The sequence below is a fragment of the Micropterus salmoides genome, unplaced genomic scaffold (assembly GCF_014851395.1).
Source record: "Micropterus salmoides isolate LMB-PRFRI ecotype aquatic unplaced genomic scaffold, ASM1485139v1 Ms_hic_scaffold_2624, whole genome shotgun sequence".
NCBI lineage: Eukaryota > Metazoa > Chordata > Actinopteri > Centrarchiformes > Centrarchidae > Micropterus > Micropterus salmoides.
In genome coordinates, this window is record NW_024041845.1 from 1,275 (window position 1) to 25,000 (window position 23,726).

Below are 23,726 nucleotides of genomic sequence, written 5' to 3' on the forward strand. Positions count from 1 at the left end.
ACCTTAACCTTGTTTGGTCAGTCATTGTGATTACAGCGGTACTGGCTAAATTTGATAAAAGCAGTCCACATTAATCCCACAGTGTCATCCATACCTGCTCTGACCTTCAAAACAAACATGCTCTCTCTCTGTCTCTCTCTCTCTCTCTCTCCTTCACACATGCACAATTCGCTTACACATGGCTGCTGTTAACCTGTTCAGCAAACATGGAAAATAAAAACTTTTACAACTCAGAGTATGGAAACTTTTACACAAAAAAACTTCCCATACATGTAAAAACTGTTTTCATTGTGCGATTAGATAAAGACTTCCGGATCATAATTGCAATACTCACCTGAGCTCCTCCATTGATTTTGTTTTCCAGGAGGCAGTGTTCATGGGCAACGGGGAGCAGTACATCTGGAAGCCTCCAGAGGAAGATGAAATTATCACCTTACACCCACCTCCACTCCACGGAGAGAACGGACAGGGGCACCCATCGCCCCCAACTGCAAAGGAGGTAGTATATGTATGTGTGTGTGTGTGTGTGTGTGTGTGTGTGTGTGATGGTAGCTGGAAGGAGGGGCCACTCCACAGGGGACTGGAAGGACTACATGCAGACGGATAGACGGGCATGTCTCTGATTTGTGGCTGCTGTGTTTACCGATTGGGGCGCCTGTTTGATTGGGCACGCCGTCATAACACTACTGCCCTGTGACCTGCCTGTCATGCAAGGTTTCTGCATACAGCCAGAGGTTACGTTTCACAGATCCAGCACGCCCAACCCCCTGCCTGAACCTTGACCCCAATCTCCCAACCCCCCTACTCATCTATCTGTCTCGCACAACTCACCAGATGAATCGAACACAAGTATCACCTGCTGCCGAATAATTGAGTATCACTTTGCATTCATAGACATGTTTGTTAAAGGTTAGCTTACGCAGACAGAATGTGATCAGCTGTCACTGGGATGGAGGCTACAAACTGACCTATATATATATATATATATATATGGCAGAGAGTATGTCTGGTGGCCCGAGGAAGAGGTCTGCACATACCCCACCACATGTGCTTCCACTCTCCACCCCAACTCCTTCACTCTCTGTCTTCCTTTCTTCGCTCTCAGCCAGACACAGTACATACATACTGAGACTTACAAGCGGTTGGGTAACTTTTGTCAAACCTGAGTAAATGGAGGTGTGTCCCTAAAATAGACCACTATCTATTATTAGTGTTTGACTGAACTTCTCTTTTTTCATTGTCATCTTCATCAGCTCAGGGCAGTCTTTTTTTCCATGTCAGTAACTTTAAGTCTAATTTTGAGGCAGAAACAAAACTTCACGCAGCTTGTGATTAACGTATAGGTGTGTTGTTCACAGGATGTAATAAAAGATAATCTAGATGGACAAAAAAATGAATGGATAGTTTTATTTATTCTGGGGCGTGTAAAACAACAGTCCTGACAAGTTTGAATCTGTAAATTTCTTGTCTCAGTTCTCAGCCAACGAGTTTGGATCCTGTATATGGAGATTATAGGGTTAAGTCCCTGCTGTTTGACTCATGAGTTAAACTGCTCCTCTGCAAATCAGACTTGATACACAGAGCAGCTGGCCTTGACTGCATTCTGCAATCTCTCTCTCTTTATTTATTTTTCTTTCTTTAAAACTTACAATCTTCCTTGATTTTTTTTTTAGGGGGGGGGGTTGCTTTTCCAAGCCTTTTTGTCTCCCTTAGTTGCTGTGTTTTTCCATCTGAGAGTATGTGTTTGCCTTAATATGCCCAGATACTTTTTATCCTCTGGAGTTTGTCTATTGCAGCCGTCATAAGGTGTTGAGTTTCCACTCCCACCTAAATCTCCTCCCCTCCTCTGGCACTCTCTCCATCTGCTCCACTCCCTTCGTGGCTATTAGGAGGCGCTGCCTTCCTCAACCAATCACGTTGCACAAAGCATGTCTTACCAGTTGAATATTAACTGCTAGTAGACCGTTTGGAAACCTGTGCGATGTTTTCTATTCAAAATGTTGATCACACACAGATGCATCAGTCATGCATACTGTTGTGTTTCCATGGATAATCAGTGTGTGCTGAAATAAAATGCAGCTAAAGCAGTATCAGAAAAGACACACCAGAAAAGGAGCACAGGCAGAGGGGAGGAGAAAAGAAAACATACAATGCACAGGCTTCCTCAACAGCTGCAGCCCAGTTTTGAAATCCCCATCATCTTGTGACTTCCTTCCTCTGCTGCACAGAGCTGCAAATTCTGTGTGCACAAATACACACATACACACACCCCACACATTGTGTGCACACACTTCTAGCATACGCCAGGGTCTTTGTTTATCCAAAAAGGTCACACAAGAGATTTGTGGGGGCAGGGTGTATGTGTCGCTCAAGGTCTGTTGGGGAAAGAAAGAGAGAGATATTAAAGTTAAAGTGGTTTGCAATTGAATTATATCTCCCATGTTTAATTAATGTTATATTTTGTCTGTAAGACATATAAAGTAAAGGTGCCATGAAAGTAAAAGCAAGTTAAGCTCACAAACACGGAAAACAGAGTCTTGCCTTTTGTCTCTGTGCTCTCAGGTTTCAGTTTTTTTGGGAGCGGAACAAAAACAAGGTTAATCTCCGAGTGTGTGTGGGAGAGAAGAGTTTGCATAGCCAGTGTTTCTCAGGTCCACTCGAGCAGAGCTGCTGGTCTGGGTGTGAACACGGAAGGCAAACATTACCACGTCCCACAATCCTTAGCTCTTGTGCTCCGCTTGTGGAATTTTGACACAGAAATGCCAAAGGTCACAGCACTGGTTTATCCAAATTCCCCACAAGACCTCACACATGCCTTTCCGTTGTCAGTCCTAGATATTACAAATCTTACACGCTTTACTGTAACCTTGCACATAAAGTAAACAAACATGCAGATGCTGTATGAGTTACCACCACATGCATTCACATCACTACACTTCAAAACATGTACATACGTCTCATTAAAAGCAAATGAGATGTGAGCAAAGTCCGTCAGCGAACACCACTTAGCAGGGTTTTTTTTTTTTGCGAGTTGGCTGTCGTCCAGATCTTTCACACCATACCCCGCTGTACTGTTGCCAAAGCAGTTGTGGTGAAATTTTAACAGGTCCATCCACTGCAAAGCTAACTCTGTCTATCTGCCTAGACCTCAACAGACTGATAACACAGTTTACTCTGTCTTATCCTATCCCCGTTAAAATAGGTCAGGTTACAGCACAGAGCGAGCTCTGTCAACACATGCGCAAACTACTGTGCTCACACCCACACAATGAATGCTAACACATTCATTTTGCTCACACCAAATTAGCAGCGTTGCATGTTTACTTTCATGTTCACATATTATGTCTTTATGTCTGGCATACTTACACACATACATAAATATAGGAAGTACTCTTCTTAAGGTGAGAAACATGTGATAGACTTCATTTAAATCCCAGCACAGTACCGCATGTGTATGCTATGAATCAGTTGTGGTTATAGACAATTATAGAAACAAACCTTGAATGAAGGAACAGTCCCCTTCTAATTCAGGAGCTGTCACCCATAGACTGTAGGATATAATTGACACCACACTCTGCTCTCCTCCTGTGTGCGTTCTCAGATAGCAGACACCTACTCCATCGTGTGTAAAACCCAGAAGAAGAAACCACCTATGGAAAACAACGGAGCAAAGACCCTCCCACGCTCCTTTGGTGGAGAGAGAGGAAACGCAGGTTCAAGGGGCCGAGGCCGAGGAGTCCAGGGCCCGACGCGTTCCCAGGAGGAGCCCTGCTACGAGCCGGTAGGAGACAGGTCCTGGCCCACATGTGCCGTGGCCGAGTCTGACCCCGCGTATGCTACTATCGACACCCACCGGAAACGTGAGCCAGCAGGAAACAATAACAGCACAGTTGGGGGTAATGCCACTCTGAAGAGGAAGAAGCAGCCGCCGCAGCAGCCGACAGCCCCAACGGCACCTCAGGGCTCAGGACCCACTGCCCTGCCTGCTAGAGGCCTGCCTGGTGGGGAAAACTTCTATGAGACCATCAGCGATGTGAAACAAGGGGCCAACAGCTCCAGCACCACCACCATCTTCACTTTCAATGATGGGATGGAGATGTATGTCACTGGCCTGTAGCTGGCTGGCAGGCAGAAAGGGACCAGAACCCACTGGTACAGAGTCATGAAAGGGACCCTCCTGTTCACCGGCCAACAGGTTGCTGTACATAGGTAAAAGGCCCTCAATAGACAAACAATATGAGGATCCATTTTGTGATGACATCAGGTACAAACAGGGTCTTAATCCAGGTTCAGACTCCCTTGATTGGTCTGTACTTCAGAACCAGCCTAAGTCTAGTCCAGCCCATATATGGACCAAATATGTTTTAACTCAAAAAAAATTAAAAGATAAGAAAACTGGAATATACATCTTCAACCTACTGTGTCACTGACCATACTCACCTGTTTGTGCATCATTTTCCATAATATCTTTATTTTTATATGAACACTGTACTCTTTAAAGAGTATGTGGTGTAACTCACAACCTGAGAAGAACACACTTTAATATATATATAGATACAAAAATGTGCATGCATTGTGCAAACACACACCTATAAGTAAACAGTAGCAAGGAAACTTCGTTTGTTAGGAATATGAAGCCCACTGTTAGCTAATGCCAGCCACACACACACACACCCACACACACACACACACACACACACACACACCTCATCTTTGGGGGACTTATGTAATATAAGCAGATGGATGTCAGAGATTTGCGGTGCTTAGCTCTCCCTAAGCAAACATCTGAAACAGGTTCTCTGTGCGCACTGGCCTGTTGCCTGGCAGGCAGCATTGTGGTGCTTCGTTTAAACATAGGCCTGTAAGTCTATAGTTAGGCTTGTAGTAATAGTAATAGCGTAGGCTATAGTCCCCACTTCACAATTACCATCAGTGTGCCCTCAACAGTTATCGACATCCCTCATGATAACTATAAAAAGTGCGTTTTGATCAGTAATGTAACTTTCAAATAACATTACTTGACAATCTACAGTCAGATTTAACATCTGTAGCCAGAAGCATGATGACACACCTCAACACACCGACACACAGATACACACATACTTGGCAGAGTTATGCAGGGTAAGGCAATCAGGTCAGGGGCATTGAGTGGGTTGAGTAAGAATTTCCCCAGAGTGATATGGGTGACAGATTTCACAGTGAAAGACCTTTACTGTATTACCATAAATTAATATAATTTAAATGAAACAAGTGAGAGAAGAATATTTTCAAAAATAAGGAAGCGAAAGAGTGTCCAAAATAACACAGGATGCTTCATCCTGTGCAGTTAGTATGTCTTGTCCTTTGGGCGCTGTAAACCTCTGATTTTATGACCATTATAATTTTGCACTGGACAGCTGCGGGACTGGTCGGCTTAATTGTGCATTAACGTGCTGTAAAGGGCATTTCCAAGCACAGTTCTGATTCGCTCTCTGGTCTCAAGTCAAAGCCAGAGCTCCCCATAGCTCACCAGACTTAAGTCTGGTGGTTCAAATAGCTACAGAGGACTTGGAATCCAAGGAAAATAAAGAGCGGGGCAAAAAAAATTACCAGCTAGTGTCCTTTGGAAGGTTGCCCCTCGCCCTTTCCCCACCCGCGTCTCCAGCCCCAGCACTGAGTTCTCTTCCATTGTAAACAATGTCTTTCCCATGCAGCTTTGGGGAACATTAGAAAAGAAAGAAGAGAGGAAGAAAACAAATCATTGGAGGCTTAATAAATAGGCATAAAGATAAGAGGGGAAGAGGCATACAAACCCCTCACAGGCTGAGAGATGGAGGATGCATTAGAATGAGCTCGCTGGGAGACAACAATGCAAAGAGAAGACGGGTTTAGAAAAGTTAGTAATATAAATGTATAAATGCTACTGTGTCAGAAAGTATGTAAAAACAAATACACTCTGTATGTCAATGCACTGTTTGTTTTTCTCTTACCTACTGACAATACCATTGGTTGAATAGCTCATGCCACTGCCATGAAAACAATACATTTATGTTGTTGGTGCAATTTTTTCCTGCTTGATCAAAAAAGTGCATGCTTTTATATATGGAGATGAAAACAGATATTGTGGTACTTAATTGATCTCTTGTTTGTTAATCTTTTCTGTTGTACTTTTTTTGCCTTGTGATGCAAAGCAGCATTCCTTTTTTGTTGTTGTTTTGTTTTTACCAAAGCAACAACTTGTTGGAGGAGGATGAGGGGAGAGAAATAGAAAGACAGAGAGAAGCCGCTGGGAGTTTAGAGCAGAGCGTTGTTTATCCTCTGCTCTGGGGGAGCAAGAAAGAGCAATAGAGGTTAGGAGGGAGGAGAACAACAGCCAGAATAAAGCTGGATGAGGATCCCTGCAAATGGACACAGACCCAAAGGACCCTCCTCCTTCTGATGTGTTTGTGTGCCAGCACATACACACACACACACACACACAGCGGCACACATACACACTGCAACCTTGAGCCATGTGCGTTTCCAGTTTAGGGGAGGAAGCACATTTTGCTTCCACTTGGTCAGCCCTTGCATATATTCCCTCCCCCAGCTGTGTTCAACCACCAGTAACTGACACAGACCTCTCTTTTCTCTGCTTCACCTCTCCCCCTCGCTGTGCAGGGGAGGGGCCTTTGATGTCCAGTTCTGAGGGACTCAGGGAGTGATTTGAGGGGGGAGGGGCAGAGGACCCCAGTCAGATAATAACAATGCACCAATGGCTCAACTACTGCCTGATATGAGAAATGGCTAACAGCTGAGGCGCTTAACAAGCTCTGCTGAGGCTTCCCTTAGACAATGCTGGCTGGAAATCGCTATCACACTTAATCCTTCTTCCCTGGCTGTCACTTTATGTGTCACATTTTCTTTATCCTGAGAGAAAAGCACTGATCGGATATATTTTGTTGAACACTGTTACACACTGATCAAGACAGATGTTCATTGCACAAACGGATACAGTATGATGATGTAAATGTGTAAAATACTCTGTTGCTGTTCTGATGTTGTTCCAATGTAACATACAGTATATATGTTGACAAAAAAAAGATGGTTATCACAGACACATTGTTCTTTGTGGATGCAAAATGTTTCATGCTTTCCATGCAGATACAGATGCTGTTTGTTAATTGTCTTCAGATATAATCATGGGCCAATACTGCTGTGACAGCTGTAGCCAATGTTGTCTGTTCTTAAAGCACAGGGTTTAGTTTAAAAATAATAAATATAATAAAATATAGTGTGACAGTGCAGATATGCAAAAGATTGTAATGTTTTATATTAACCTTCATAAAATATTAAAGTGAGTTTTTACTTTTCTAATAAAGTGGCACATTATAATGTGTGTTTGTCTTTTGCCTGTAGTCTTGTGGTTTTGTACAGGGTATCAAACTAGGCAGCACTACAGCATCAGTTGTTAAGGCTCTGTAGCAGCCTCACTGTAGCTTGCAATGAATGCAGCTTTCAATAAAATATGTTTTCGTAAAAAGAAGCAATAACCAGAAATGTCTGGGCTCTTTAGGCTTTAGGTTAGATAGAGGCATTCAGGTGCCTCCAACAACTGAAATAAAAAGAAAACAAATGGCAATATAGCTTATCTTTAAATAATAACTTTTCTTTGATCATGTTTATGTATTCCACATTTCCACCAAGCACTACAGTTCGAGGCCATAAAGTACAATCAAGTAATTTATCAAACAAACCCCACTATCACCATAGATTTAAAACAAGTACAAATCTGTGATGGTCTAATGAAACTGAACCTTGCTTCAAAAACCTCAGTATGACTGCAGGGCTATCTTCTTCGAATGCATTATTTTTTGCACAGAGGTTGATGATATTATGTCCAGACACTATTCTATTCATTTTACATTATAACCAGGCTACATGATATGAATAGCTGACACTTATCTACTGATACAGGGGTTTATAACTTTATAACTTTGATCACGTGCCGCTGGTCAATCTGACCAAAGATGTTCATTTCATCGAGAATAACCCGCTTGTAAAGTACGGCTACGGAGTGAAATATGACCCACTGAATCCCCATTTGATTAGCAAAAAATATAAATGCGCAGTTTGCAGGTTGAGGCCTGCAGGGTGTTTCTCTGCTGCTCTCCCTAGCTTGCCTCGCAGACCGGCTCTTCGTCGTCGACAAACACCGGCCGGTAAACTGTAGACACGCCCCCTTCTCTCTTCCACCCACATTACTGGGATAAGAAAAACAAATGATTGACACACAAAAAATGGCCAATCACGGGCCGCCTCGCCGTGGACGCGTGCCAAAGTGTAATGTTTATGTGTGCAGCGGACCAATAGGAGTGAAGTGGAGGGGGCGTGGCATTCTTTTGGAGGAAAGAGGCAAAACAATCTTTTATCCTCCTGACCGGGCGGCTTTTTGGATACCCTCCTGGGTAGTGGTGGTGGCGGCGGCGGTGGAAAACTTTACATGTAGACTAGGGTAGAAGTTAAGACACAGGCAGTACCTATCACCTCGCGACAATCCTGATAAATGTATCTAACTCCAGCAATTTGCACTAAAATCTATAGAAAGCTGGTTTTCTTTCTTTAGTCTCCACTCGCCCTGTCTGACTATGGATTCCAGATATATGGTGGACAAATCGTCGGTTGGGACAAGGGTCGGTGGTGGGGATTTTAACTGCCGGGCAGGCCGCTCCGTGCTCCGCGACACCCGGGTCCCCACGGTAGAGACAAACAGTCCCGTGCTGGCGTACCAAAACGGGCCCATTCTTTACAAATTTGTAATGGACGGCGGCTCAGTGGCGGAGGTTAAAAGGGAGATAACCTCTCCTAAAGGGAACGGACTTTCTCCAGGTGGTCGAATATTGCACGACGTGGAAAAAGTAAGTGCAGTTTATCCGTGTTGAGAGTGTAACGTTACGCACGACAGTCAACTGTACACCCAAGTTACAACACGGATAATAACAAGCACGCTGCTTTAACCGTATCCTCTCATTCCGCTGTATAATGAGAAGTTTGACAGCTTACATCGCTCTCACACGCCCATATTACAGTTTAATGGTTAAAATGTGCGATCGTGAAGCTCACGCGAGACTGCAACTACTGTATATTGTGTACTGAGCACCGCCTTTACTAGCGTTACTCTTTACCCACTTTTTAAAAAGTGTCAGTCATTTCATCTACTACTTTCAACGCTTGATACGTGAGCAGTTTTGTCGTATCATAAGTGCTTTAAATGGCGGCTCATTTTGTGTACAAAGTTTACAGAAAAGGGAGGGCAGGGACTTCAAACTACTAACCAAACCCACTCCCCCATACTTTTAGGGTGGAGCTACAGCGTCGGCTTCCTGGCTGCGCAGCACGTCCTGGCTCCTCGCACACTGTTAGTTGACTAGTACTTGTTAGCAGGCATGAGATGTGTTTTTCGTGTTAAAACTTGCACTGCATGTATGCTTCTGCTTTGCATTTTCAGCATTTTGTGGCCCGTGGGTGTTTCTCTCTGCAGGGCCAGTAATTTAATCATGTCATATAGTTACTACTTGACCCTGCAACATCAAATATGCATAGATGGCGAACTGCCACACCTACCTTTTGAAATGGATCCGATTGCATTTTTATTCAAATAAGTTAAGTGAATTGCTTTGTATGTTTATTATAGCATATCAGTGTGATAAAGACAGCTAGGCATGAACCTAAGCTTTATTGTAGGCTATTTACATTGTAAACTCGTACTTTTTTTGAGCTGCAGAGTAGTGAATTCGTTGTCACATGTGACAGTAAATTAAATATATTTAGCTTTTGGACTGTTGTTCAAAACATGCAAATGGAAAGAATTATACAATGGTCAATTACATATAAAATAATCGGATTAATCGATAATGAGAAGAATCGTTAGTTACATTTGATTTTATTGTTATGTTTCTCATTTAAGGTGTTTTCCCATTTTCAGTTGGGATAGAATAAACTTTTACACGCAACAAGTCATTCGATCAGTCAATCAAAATATAATATTATAGCTGTAACCTCCTTCATCACACTTGCGTCACATTTTGTATTTATTTGCCAAGTGTTTTAGCATTACATGGCTAGGTGAGACCCCAGTGTTGCCAATACTTTTTGCGTCATTTCCAAACCTTTCAAGAGATGTTTAAAAAGGCATAAGACATGGAAATTTTAGGGGTTTTGTTGCCTTTGTTCTGGTTGGTTCCTGAAGGTTCATGTGCTGTGCTAAATAACAACATCCTCTGCGTTATTAATGGGGAGGAAGATTCAAATGAAAGATTTAAGAAGTTGATTTTTTGTCGATTTGTGAAGACAAATAGTCAAACCTGAAGAAACACAGCCATGCTGATGAATTCACCTCGGTGTTTCTGTGATCCATCCAGTTGGAAATCTGTGGTTTAAAAAACTCAAAGAAAGCCATGCAAAGTTAATATGTGTCACTAGTGAAGCTTCAAAATGATAGATTGACTTTAATGTGTTACTGCTTCATTTTCTAGACTGGCCTGGGGGACCAAAAAGACACTGGTCTCACTGGGATCTTGAAGAGGGCCAGTCCAACTCACTGCCCAGGCATGAACGGGCAGCTGCCAGGCGGCTTCATGCACTTAGACATCAGGAACCCAGGGAAACAGGCAGAGCTGGCCAACAACTTCAGGGCAGCACAAGGGCGGAACGTACCATCGGCAGAGAGTCAGCCCCTCCCCTCCTGCCACATCCCTGTCCCCAGAAACAGGTACGGAGAAGCTGACACCTACAGGAATGAACTACTGTTGTATCTTTACATTCTTTTGTATTTTATTCATAGTGATGCATCTGAAATGAAGGGCACATCACTCATTTGATGTGATTAAAACTTTGGCTTGGCATCTAAACATGAGCTTTGGACAGATGTGTAAGCAACCCTAGGATCCTGGCACATTGTTAGCTATTAGACTTATTTTTTGCGCGTATGGCTCTTGTTCTATTCAGCCCAGTCCAGGAGCTAGTTTGAGTGAATGTGTGGTGATTAAAAAATAATCAACATAGGCATTTTTATATTTTACTGCAAAGTTGTATTCCTTAACAAAGTCTTGAATAGAAGTGGAATTCACCCTCTGGCTACAACTGTACAGTGGTTTGGGCATGAATGGTGTGGGGGCGTACTGGTCATCTGACCACATGTTTGGTGTTCCATCCAGAATAGTTTCGAAATATGACCTGAGAGAGCCAGAGCAAGAGATGAGGATTGCTCAATCACTTGATAGAATGAAAAGAAATAGAAAGAATGGGATAGTTACACTATGTTGGTGTTGTTTATTGATAAATCAGTGAACTGCATTGCTATATATAACTACTGTAGCTACAGTTTTTACTAATCAGGCCTCTCAGTGTCTTGCTTGACTGTTTCTAAGCTCAGTGCTATCCATTGGCCCTCTTTTGGCAGGCCAGGCTAATGGAAGTATCAGTGTGATTTGCTCGCGGTGTGTCACAGGCGTGAAGATGAGCTTTGAGTGGGTTTTGTTTGATGTGCAGTGCCGTGATTTTTGCAAACCATTGTTCCACATCATTTTCAAACTCAGACACATGCGCATTTGTGCTCCGGACATTTTTGTGATTGTTCTAAGGCAAACTTGCATGCACATACAGACTGTTTCACACAGGAGAAGCAGAAAATGCATCCAGGGCACTGATAAGTGTTTATGCAACAGTAAAGAGGACTGGGAGAGGCTGTAGGCGGCGCCTAAGCACTCTTTCCTTCATTTTACACAGCTATTGGTTACGGTCTGTGTCAAGATGCTGCCTGTCTGTCAGAATGCGATTACACATTAACAAAAGACCCGTTGGCAGTACAGTACTACAGCTCTTCATTAAATCTGCATGGAAACACTTTTTCTGAGCCTCTGTATGAACATTTATATATATATATATATATATATATATATATATATAAAAGGCTATTATAATTTTAAACATAGATTGTAAACTGATTAAAGTCCATCAACAGAACAGCTTTCAACAGCTGTGAGTGTGCTTGATAGTAGGCATAATGTGTCAGGATTTGGGGGTTTAAAAGCCACACTTAACTCATCATCACATGAACTTCACGTGCCGCTGGTCATGTATGATGGGAGGGAGTGTCTCCGGGGATCATGCAAGAGTGAACATGCTTTTAAACCAGAGTGAAGTTGTAACTACTTCTTTGTGAGTGTGTACTCGAGTGTGTATGCCCACTACAGGCAACAAAGCAGCTGCTCTCACCTTCTCGATCCAGGTCTTAACCAAATTTGAAACATCTCTTTTCCACTGCATGTTGACGGCTATAACAAACTCTTGAGTTGACACTACACAGCCGCTTGAAAGAGGTTGCATAACATTATATAACTGTGTGGTCATATTAGCCAGGCCTCTTTGTTGCTCCACTGACCTTTCCCTGTCTTTACCCAGCTCAAATTGGCTTTTGTTTTGCAGTTGGTGACAAGAGGTGCTCCTCTCCTCTCTCACCATGAAACAAGCATTAGCCATTATTCACATTTTATTTTAACCCATTTGAATATTCAATCCAGATGCATGTGCATGTGGTATTCATCAGAAATTTATAAGAGTAGTTTGAAAATGCACTACAGTTGCCATGTGAACCCACTAATGGTAATTCAGTGTGAACAAACAATATAACTTAGTGAAATCCAAGTTACATCGTTGTGCTGTTTTTGTTGATTCTACTCAAATCCACTTTTGGACTGCAGTATGAGGCGCCTATTTTTCTCCAAGTAATGGTCCCAGTGGTGAGTTTGTCCTTGTCATCCCAGTATGTGTCCACATCTGTGTATGTGGGTGTGACCCGTTGTGCATTTGCAGCATTCTGTGCCCTGCTTTGGATAATGTCAACAAAAACCATTTATTTTCATTTAGCTCCCTACCAGCTTAGGTAATACCGCCATTGTGCTACAGGATTAAATATGTTTAAAGAGACCAGCGCTATAAAGATGTTGCTCCCCTGTGTGTGTTTTACGTCAACCACTGTATCAGTCAGCATATTGTTTCTCAGGTACAATTTCTTACTTTCACACCTTGTCTTGTCAGTTTGCAAATGCTGTAAAGTAGATCACACAACCCTTCAGACAAGCCCGGGCAGAGATCCTGCAGGAAGAAAGAGGAGGAACCAACGCATTCACTGGCTCACACATGTGCATATTCATCCAAACACATTCAAACCTACACAGTATGTTTAAACACTCCCGCCCATCTTGTTAACCTCGCCTCTATGTGTGTGTCTCTCTTTCTCTCTCTCTCTCTCTCTTTTCCTTGTTCTGCCTGTGATTAAGTCACTTACACCCTAAAGCCGAGCTCGTTCTACCTGTCAATACTCATCAGCGTGGGATCTAGCGCACTGATAACGGAACAAAGACCCGTTTGAATGAGCAAAAAAAAAAAAAAAAAAAAAAGAGGTCTGACGAAGGGAAGAGGGGAGGGGGCATTTTGTTTTGATGTGAAAAGCTTTTCTTTCTTATCTGTCCTTGGTCAGGTACACTGTCACCACAGTGGAGTGACATGAATAGAAAACACTGAGTCCGCATAAACAAGACACCAGAGCAACCAACTGCAGTGTGGGTGGGTAGGGGGGGGCTCTGTTCCCAGTCTTTGACTCAGCCTGGTAAGAGTCACCAGGAGGGTTTAGGCAAGCAGACAGGCAGACTGGAGCAATCCACCACCTCTCCATTCCCGTCTGACCATCCCCACCACCAGTCCTCTTCTCCCAAAGGAGACATTACAGCCAGTTGTTGAAGGTCAGAGGAACAGATATCCGCCCCCACTCTTGTCTGGGATGTCTAACCCACATTCAGACTGCTGACATGGCATTGCGGGTGGAACCGCCAGATTCTTCTCAGGTGTTTGTTTTTTGTTTTGTATTTCATATTTCCATATAAACCGTATTTGCCTAAAATATGTGTTTAGCGGGTCAGTATTGGCATTTCTTCTGAATTTGATGCAGCACTTTCATCCTTTCATCCTCGTAGCCTTTTTTTTTCTCCCTTCCAGACCACAAGAGGTTTAAGCTCTTGCACTGCACACATGCAGGTGTGAAAGGTCGTCCTAGTTGAATGCAGTCATGTGAGAGGGGAGAGGGCCAGATCAGGGAGCGAGCAGGCACCTGGCATGTCCGCTAGGTCAGCCTCAGGATCTGGGTCATGTGCTGCATAGACAGAAGATTGTAGCAGACAGCTCATCATCTTACACTGCAGTTTTACCGTCTCCTGCCTAAGATGTATGGGGGAGTGAGGACCTAGTATCAAAGGAAAAAAAAGAAAAAAGGTTTTATTTGATCTGTGTTTCCAGGATGCTTCTCGCTCTGAATCATTCATTTTTTAACACTAATGAAGGCCTCTGGAAGACTCTCCGGCTGTATGTACAATGCCCAAATAAGACATTAATCATCTGCTGCTATGTGGTGAAGAAGAGAAGCAAAATCTATTTCATGAGTGAAGAGGAGAGTAGTAGGCATGTGGGAATGTTTTCTGCAAATGGTCTGCTCTGTTGCAAAAGTAATGCTTCGCAGACAAAGTTAGAAGTGGTTTCAAAATATAATGTGTCAATTATATTTACATTTGTAAGCCCTCAAAATCTTTTTCATGTCTGATAGTGTATATGTTGGTTGTATACTGTACAGCTATCCTCCAGCAGGAAGCCTTAGGGTCAGGGAGAGAAAGTAACACTTATCAAGAGGGAAGGAAACTCCTGTTGCGCAGCTCTGGCACCGCTGCAGTAGAATGCTTTATCGCTTGCTCACCCAGGCTAATAGACACTTGGGCCTACATAAGGCCTGCCTCAGTAGCATTTGGAGATGTCGCGGTCTTTCCCCTCTCCTCAGTCTTGTGTTTCTGTCCTTCTACCCCCAGTCCTTCTACCAACCAGCAGCTGCTCTGTGGCTGTCCCGTCTGTCCACCAGCCTCTCAGAACATCCTGTACCGAACTGTTATATATATATATATATATATATAGATATAGATAGATAGATAGATATAGATATTTTTTTGCCTGAGATGTAGGAACTTTTTCTGCTTTGGAAAATGTTCCTGCCTCCCTCTTTTTTTGCGTGTTATCTGTTCCATACATCCTATTTTCCGTTTCTGTTGGCCGTTAACTTTCTGCCCCTTTTATATGAAGGACGGCCGGTTAATCCTGCTCAAATCCAGAGGAAATGATGCCCTCTGAGTCTCTCTCTGCCAGGAAAGCTTATTTTATACTCAGATAGAAAATAATGTCATTTTAATCTGTCTGTCATGTGTTTGTCTTGACCTTTTCGCTCTTTTTATTTTTCTTAAACACTCATAAACACACACGTCTTCAGCATGTATGTGATACTTTTACTGCATTGTTGTAATTTTTACTACTTTTCAGTGGCTGTATCCATTCATAAGGTAGGGAAAAGATAGCATACTCATCACTGGAATGTTCACAATGTTTCTTTTGGCACCGAAAATGCAGATCCTCAGACAAGCCGAGGGTTGATTTTGGTTAGAAATATTTCTTCACAAGTTCAAAGCTTCATTTTTCTTAAAATCATACAGACTGATCAGATAATAAAATTATACATTTAAACTGTAGATTGTACAACAAAGCTAATCTTTCCTGTTTTATTGCTTGTAACTGTGGCAGTTTAATCGGCAGTTCACAGTAGGAAAATCATCTGAATGTGCTGTGTAATGCTCCAATGAATATGCAAATGACTTCCAAAACCAGATCCTTGGTGGCTGAGAGTAAGCCTTTTAAAGTCTGAAGTAAGTGTTTTCAAAATGTTCTGTAAGCCCTTAGTTTCATGGGTTTTGAATTCTCCTGCTCACTTATAAATATCTTCACACACACACACACACACACACACACACACACACACACACACACACACACACACACACACACACACACACACACACACACAGTCTTGCGCAACTCTATCATAAATCATCCCAGTCTGCTGATGACAAGCAGTGAAATTCAGTCCATATTGCAAAGAGAAGTCTGAGGAACGCCTAACACATTGTACGGTGCAGAGCTGAATGGCCTGCATCTGTTTTAATGTCTTTGCTTTTTAATTAGTGCTCAGCATTTAGTTGAATATGCTTTCTATTCTCTTTCTCGGGTTTTTTAGTCTTCTTTCTCTCTTAGGAAATATCTAAAATACGTTTCTCATTCAGACTACTTTCTCCAATAAATATTTAGCCAAGTAGGTTTTGTTTTCTGTGCCGTTTGTCTGTCAGAAGGATCATGGAAAAACTACTGGCCTGATTTTTTTATCAAACTTAGTGAAGGGTGTAGTATGGGCCAAGGAGGAACCCATAAAAATTTGGAGCAGATCCAAATCACGAGGCAGATAAACAAATAATTTTTCACTTTTGTTAACATTGTCAATAGGTCAATAGTAACACAGATGTCTACGGCAGAAAGGACGAAGGTACCAACCCGTTGTAACTAAAATGAATGGTGTGCCGCCACTAAACATACAACAAAACATAACAGCCACCTCAAACATCGCTTTAGAAACAAACAAATGCAGCAGTTATGCAGCACATCCCAGATTAGCAATCAAAGATGTGATTTTTCCAGATTATGGCGCTATGTAGGACATGAAAATACAGCGCTGGCTGAGGTTTCTGACTGCATCCCGAGGAACGTCAAATGTCTGCAATCTAACTTGTAATTAAAGGAATATCGACAGCCCCGTCTTTTAGTTTAGCTGTGGAAGAGAGCCATACTGCACTTCTAGCAATCCAATTGATTTTGTGTTGACACAGTTAAGTAATGTGAGCATTGACCTTTCAAAATGCCTGGGCCTGCAAGGGATTGGGTAAATCAAAGTGTGAATAAAAAGCCCAAAGCTCTGAGCAGATTGAACGGCTACAACACAGTTAGCAACTTCATTCAAACCCATTTAAAAGATTCAGCTTGAATAAACTATTTTAAACAGCGTGCCACACCCATGCTGCTAGAACCAGTGAGCCCAGTTCCTCATAAGCTCCTAGAAACCCCCCCTATGCCTTGTGTGTGTGTTCTTAAGTGTGTGTGTGTGTGTGTGTGTATAGACATGCACGTCCTAAACAATAGTGCTGTGTGGGCTGGGATAATGACTTGTCTTCATTCCTCAAACGAGTGCTGGAGTACAAGACAATCGATCAAGCAGCTCTACAAGTGAACAGATTTGTGTGATTTAAAAAAAAAAAAAAAAAAAAAATGTATATATGTATATCCTGTTTTTCCTTGTCTTTCTCACCAACACATACACACTTTCATTCTGTACCCGTAGTGAGGTACTCAGGTTTCATTTAACACATGGGTTCTGCAGTCTCCTCCCTGTAGCTATAAACTTGTTTATAAAGATAGATTTTCTCCTTTCGGGTTGGCTAAACTTCACCAATCCTGTTGTTTAAGTGTGTATGCGGGGTATCCACAGGTCCTTAAGAAGTTGAAATTCAAATAATCTAAAAACCTGATTGTGGAAAGGTGTTTTAGGCAAGAGAGTTTGTTTTGATCCGAGTAGTCTCTTTAAACAGGCGCAGACACACACCCCTGGACTCCTTTGACTGCTGCCAAGATAATGTGGAGATTTCCGGCCTGGGGAGAGGTAGAAAGCATCTCCGCACAAAGCATTGAGTGTGTGAGGCTGTCAAGTCAGGTGCAGACCAGACCCCGGGTCACTGCCCAAATAACCCCAGAAAACTCTTGTAGCTGTTCCAGGGCAGGAGAACACTGAGAGATTTTTTACAATATGGTAATTCTCACTCTTGTCTGATCGGCTGCATTTCCACCCACGCTTGTTTTTCATCCAAATGAAATGTTCACATTTATTTCTTGTTGTCTGTTTATAGACATTGGTGTAATTCCTTCTAGCCTGGCATGTTTCATGAGGTCTGTCTCTTTTCCTTTTTTTTTTTTTTTTTTTTTTTTTTTGCTTTTGCTCGCTCCCGTCCGATCTGCCCTGATCTGGTTTGGACCGAGAATCAACACCATGGTCACAGTATATATACTAGCTTGTGTTTACACAGTGTTTTGTTCACCATAATTACACCACGAGGACAAGACGGAAGAGCAAGGGCTGGATAGACAAAGAGAGGGAAAGAAAGGGAAGGGCATAGGCCACCAAAAGGATAATTTTGACAAAATTGATAAAATTTGACAGTCCTTCAAGTTATTACAGTTGGAGTGTCATGAAGATGTCAGTGCTCGCTGTCCTACTTTCAGAAGAATCAATTAGCTGCCTGTTCCACAGTCTTGGGAATTGCCTGATCATAAAAAAAACAAACATGCAATTTAAATTGGCTTCATCAGTTTTTATTTACTGACTTTACTGTCTTATATCAGTCCAACTCTTTGTGCTCTGCTTGCTGTCAGTCATGTGACATCCACATGAAGAAATCCCTCATAAACATGTTGATGTCAGATTAGGACAGAGAAAAGGGCGGAGGTGAAATGGGGGGAAAGTGAGGGCATCTCTGTACCTGTATGAGTAAACTGGGATCAGGGAGTGTTATACATTTTACATTTTACAGGCATTCTGAGCAGCTGCTTCTGTCTCTGGTTTCACTTCAGCTCTCTGTACCAGATTTACTAGAGAACTTAGATGCACCAAAGGGGACTTGAGGTGCAAAGTACGTGCATGTCGTGTGTGTGTATGTGCGTGTGTGTGTGTGTGTGTGTGTGTGTGTGTGCGCGCGTGTGTGAATGAATGAGGTGTAGTGGCATGTTGTTATTTCTGAAGCTGGATCTATTCTAAGCCTTTGAAGCCTCACTAGCTTTACACAAGGCTCCCGTCTACTGTCCAAACAATATTACCCAGCCTTTAAACCTGCCTAACTACTGTAGCGGCCCTAATTAGCTACGTTCTATCTGTTGATGTTTAAGATTAATAAAGATTAATGTTATTAGTGAGGTTGCTACATTATCCGGTGATTTATTGCGTAACATTAAGATAGCCACTTTGTAACACTAAGTTTGACAGTTTATTTGTGACAGTTGATGAAACAATGTTCTCTCAAGGGCCACTTACTCACTTGTTCTGGAGCTTTTATCTACATCACACGACCCTCTTCAGCAGATTGATCTGCTGATGAGATGTTCAAAATTTCATGCTACACCATGTCAATGTGTGCCATTAATGCAGAAATTCCTAAGTCATTTCAAAGTAAATTTTGACTGAAATAGCTTTGCAACAGTCAGTAGTCTAAATCTGTGTGTGTATTTGGTTGTGTGTGTGCGACAGTGAAGAGTCTTGGCTGTAGACAGGGCTGACTGTTCGACAGAAAAACACTTCAGTCTCACAAGGCGATGACTTTCCCTGGGCTAGGGCTGCTAGTGGTGTCTGGCAAGATCTCCCATCTGTCTGTCTGTCTGTTCAGGAGAAAGAGTCTGCCCTAATCTGACCAGGTCTGGCCTCGTTAGAAAATGCACAATTCTCACAGGGTGGCCGGCCGGCCAGTTCCATCCAACAAGCAGTCACTCTCATTCCGTTTTGTGAAACTCAGCCATCACATTTCAATGTGTTTGTAAACGCTAAAAAAATAGCAGTCGGGTCCAGAGTCAGGGATCAATTTCCTCTCAGATGTCTCATGGAGACGCAGCTCTCTGTCTCTCTGCAGCTGTCTGTAGGTAGACACTGTTTTATCGTCATCATCTCTCTAGTGTTTCCATGATGTGCTTTTTTGCCTCCATTTGTCTCATTAACTATCCTAGTGCTAGCATTGCAGGGTGATAGAGGGGCCATTTTCCTTTCCTTATTCCCTATGGTGTCACAGCCTCCTCCTGTAGGATGCAGAAACATTGATAATTTGGGAAAAACGTGAATGGCTTCTGTTGGCACAGAGCCAGAGGATCTCCTGTGATACCATGTGGTTTATAGCATTTTTGTGCTATATTAGTTAGAGCCCGACCGATATGGGTTTTTGGGGGCCGATGCCGATATTAAAGTTTAAAAGAGACGATTTATGAGCTGATATTTTTGATTTAGAGAATGATTTGGATAGTAGACTGTATAAACTACACTTAGAACAGGCCGATATTGAAAGCTGGAATGTATGTGGGCTATAAAACCTTTTCCTAAATGGATTATGTTAATAAAATAGATTACAGTCTCAAAAAGTGAACATGTAAACAATTGTACATCAATAAATATTTACTACTGGAAGGTGCAACTTTTTCAGCCGTCTGTAAACAGAGAGAGTGAGTGAGAATAAACATGCTTTCATAGCTAGTTCATCCCTTTACCAGCACTCAGCTATGAGAAACCATTTAACCACCATCGGTATAAATCATGCCGTCTAGGATACAGTGAACTGCTGTTGAATGCATCTAATACTATAGGAATGTCTACAACGAGGACCTGCAACTTTGAGATTTCATTTAACTAACGTTATCACTACAACCAGAGCTGTTACACTCTGACTACAGCGTTTCACATCTACAACATCACAAAAGAGCCTGAGCTACAGGAAGCCGTGTTAGATTCTTGTTCAGCTCACGTTTATTTACATGTCCGCTCTGGTTTAATCATTTCAGACACGCAGACTAACTGCAGACAGGCGGCCTGCAGATATATTAAGAATACACCAGAAACTAGTTTAACAGCTCATTAGCGCTCCTCCACTGATAAACACGGCATTAGCTTTGTGGCTAATTTAGCAACGGGCAGCGTGAGCTGCTGTAACATTACGTGATTTTAGAGAATATTTAGAAGTGATGAACTAGGGACAAATGTGGACCATTTGCTAGAACTGCCACACTGTTTGAAATAAATCTACAGTTACATCTGTCAGCAGCTTCCACCACCCAGCTACCGTAACATTAACCTGCTGTGAGCTGCTAGGAAGCCAGGGGAGTGCAGTGAAAAACGGGAGGGTTAGCAAGTCATGAATGTTTTCAGGAGAGGAGAAGTGACTGGGTCTGTTTTATTGTAATTATTAAAGTCATGTAATTAACTTGACAAAAGACAGACTCACCGCTAGCACAGTCCTCTGCGTGTTTCTAAATGCTGTGTGTAAGCTCAGGTAAACTCCGGTCAGCTGATTTTTTTTTTCTTCTGTGGTTTTTGTGGTGAGGCAGTGTTGTTAACAGGGGAGCTGCAGCTCGTCGCCCTCTGGTGGGCAAACTATGCAACAAATGTGACTCTAGGTTTCTTTTTTAATAGTCATATATCTGCCGTTATAAACGGCCTATGCCGATTAAATGCAATTAGCTCATATCAGCAGATAATATCGGCCAGCCGAGATATCGGTCGGGCTCTAATATTAGTCCGTATCCAGTACAGTCTGAGAGGTCCAGTAAGGGGCTGAGGATAGTGTGATACCAAGCGGGTAACCTCTGGGTCTGAAAAGTGAAGCCAATACGGAAGTGCCTTAAACCTGCATTTTTTTTTTTTTATAATGACCAGTAGGGGGACGACTCCACTGGTTGCAAAAACAAGTCAGATTGCAATAGACTAAATGGCAAACTAACGCTACTTCTCACCTGATTTTATTACCTCAGTGTATGATCTCAATTTTCAAGTTTCAAGTCTTCTTCAGTACAGCATGATTTTGTAAATTATGGTCCCATTTAGAAGAAAAAAGACAATTAAGCAGGGTGAGCTTTAGGGTGTGGCTGTCTTGTAATTGACAAGTCAGTACCATGGCAACCTGTCAATCAGGACAAAGGCGACTCGTATCCGCTGCATTGTGCCTGTTTTTTGCTAGCCAAAATTAGGATCCCAGTTAATGTCACAGTTAACTGGAATTACGGTTGCTAACCAAGCTAGCTAGAGCGTCCCTCTCATCCAAATATGGTCATGTCTGGTGACTAGATCCAAAAATCCAAGATGGTGACAGCTAAAATGCCAAACTAGATGCATCAAAAGGGTAGTCCACAAACCAATGGGTGACTTTACTGTAATTACGCCAACTTCTTTTATTCCGTCTGTGGGTGATAGAATAGGACTTCAGGAATCTCTATAAACAAATATCTCTATATAAATGCAAACCCTAGAGATTAACTTTTTTAAAATGTATTTGCATTCAAATCATCGTCAGACGATAGCCGATGGGTTCCGAGGATGGGGCGGACTGGGGCCACATGAAATGTAATGCATACTCACCACTACTCTGAAAATGTACAACACAAATTGATTGACAAATTTTTAAATAAACAGATACCACACAATAACTACATTTAAGTTAATATTTTCTGAAACTTTTTAATAGTTGAATGTTTGTTAGCAAGTAAAACATGTTTATTTTATATCAAATTATTATATTTCATCTATTCCTCATATTCTTTCATTATTTACATGGATGTATGGTATTTGTTAATGGTCCTACAAGCTGGCCCGTAAAGATATAAAATGTATATTTTTTTATTTGTGCTGTTTAGCATGCAAATTAAAGCAAAAATAACCATCTTGAATCTGGCAGGCATCAGTCTACTGGAAAAGCTGCGTCAAAGTTTGAGTGCACTGTTCTGAAATGCTTCCCAACAGAGATTTGCTCTTACTGCAGAATAAACTCACAGGCTTTGGACTAACAGACACACCCTATTTAGAACACCCACTTCTAAATGCCTCCTTCAAATTCCTTTTTTTAGAGCAGAGTGCATCACTATAACAACCTGCTTTGGTTTTGGTTAAAGGTGTAGCTGCCAAGAAATGCAGATAACATGGACATTATGACAAGTGCAAGTTATAATGATGTGAATTTCTACAGCAGTGTCAATTTTGTATTGAATGCGGTTTTTTTATCTAACCTTTATTTAACTAGGACATCACATTGAGTTTAAAACCTCTTTTACAAGTGAGCCCAGAGTCAGATAGCAGGATCTAACCGATGGCAACAACCATGCAACAGTAAGAACAAATCACAACAACATCATTAGGTGCATTATCAACAGACATGACTCGTAACAACAGCAGTCATGGAGTTTAGTTCATACATGTCAGTTTCCATGATATTTTATAGTATAAACAGTATATTACAGATTAATATATTATTTGTAATATATTTGTTGTTCTAATAAATCATATGTTTTATTTTTAATAAACTGTCAGGACTCAGTCAAATGGCATGTTTGAAATGGCCAGACTGGATTCAAATTGGAGATGTTGTGTGTTCATGACAAGTACGTCAGACCTTTTGAGACACTAAGGTGTTAGATGGACAGATTTGTTTTTGTTCATAGCTTGTGATAATGCAGCTCAGGCATCAGATATTTTATTTTTTATTTTAATAGCTCTGGTTTATCCGCAAAGTCAGTTCTACTCAGTGAGGGCTGAAACTAAAACTCTTTATGTGCTTGTACCCTTTTTACCCTTTTTGTTAGTGTCATTCGACACATTTCGGTGCACAGGGAGAGACAGATACTTCAACATGCTGGCTTTGAGGGTTTAAAGGGCCATTGAAGGGCCATTGTTTGAGTTGTTTTTCTGCACATGTTTTCATCGCTATTTATTTCTGCACAGTTCACAACAACAGAATCATATGCACGATTTCTTGCGGCTCTCTTTCTTATTAGTTTACAAAAAAACATAAGCATTAGCAGTTATGAGTATTTACGTTTACTTTTGGCACTGCATGTCAGGGCGGGGGGAGTCTGACGAGATTCAGCTCATCCACATACCCCATCACACTCCTTCAAAGACTGCAGCCATTCTGCCACAAGCTGCTCTTTCCGATTAAGATGCTTTCTTCTTCTGAGATCTAGCTCCCTCAATTTCTCTTTCTAGAAAAAAGATACTGATCAGT

The 23,726-nt window shown here is 41.9% G+C and overlaps 2 protein-coding genes across 2 annotated transcripts; both read left to right on the top strand.

The window, feature by feature from the left end:
• Positions 1-364: 364 nt before the first annotated feature.
• On the top strand, positions 365-7,369 carry LOC119919228 (the record flags this gene model as incomplete). The annotated part of the gene is given in 2 exon segments (XM_038739670.1): positions 365-499; positions 3,602-7,369. Coding segments are annotated over 2 exon segments (639 nt in total). The 3' UTR covers positions 4,118-7,369.
• Positions 7,370-8,387: 1,018 nt separating this feature from the next.
• LOC119919229 lies at positions 8,388-11,906 on the top strand. The gene is made up of 2 exons (XM_038739671.1): positions 8,388-8,876; positions 10,494-11,906. The coding sequence occupies exons 1-2, from the start codon at positions 8,607-8,609 to the stop codon at positions 10,836-10,838; spliced, it is 615 nt and encodes a 204-aa protein (XP_038595599.1). The 5' UTR covers positions 8,388-8,606; the 3' UTR covers positions 10,839-11,906.
• The last annotated feature ends 11,820 nt before the right edge of the window (positions 11,907-23,726 follow it).

What these genes read in the sequence shown, in the direction of transcription:
- LOC119919229 (XM_038739671.1), top strand. Translation starts at nt 8,607, where the DNA reads ATGGATTCCAGATATATGGTGGACAAATCGTCGGTTGGGACAAGGGTC. An exon ending in TATTGCACGACGTGGAAAAA is followed by an intron (nt 8,877 to 10,493) that starts GTAAGTGCAGTT and finishes TTCATTTTCTAG; the next exon opens with ACTGGCCTGGGGGACCAAAA.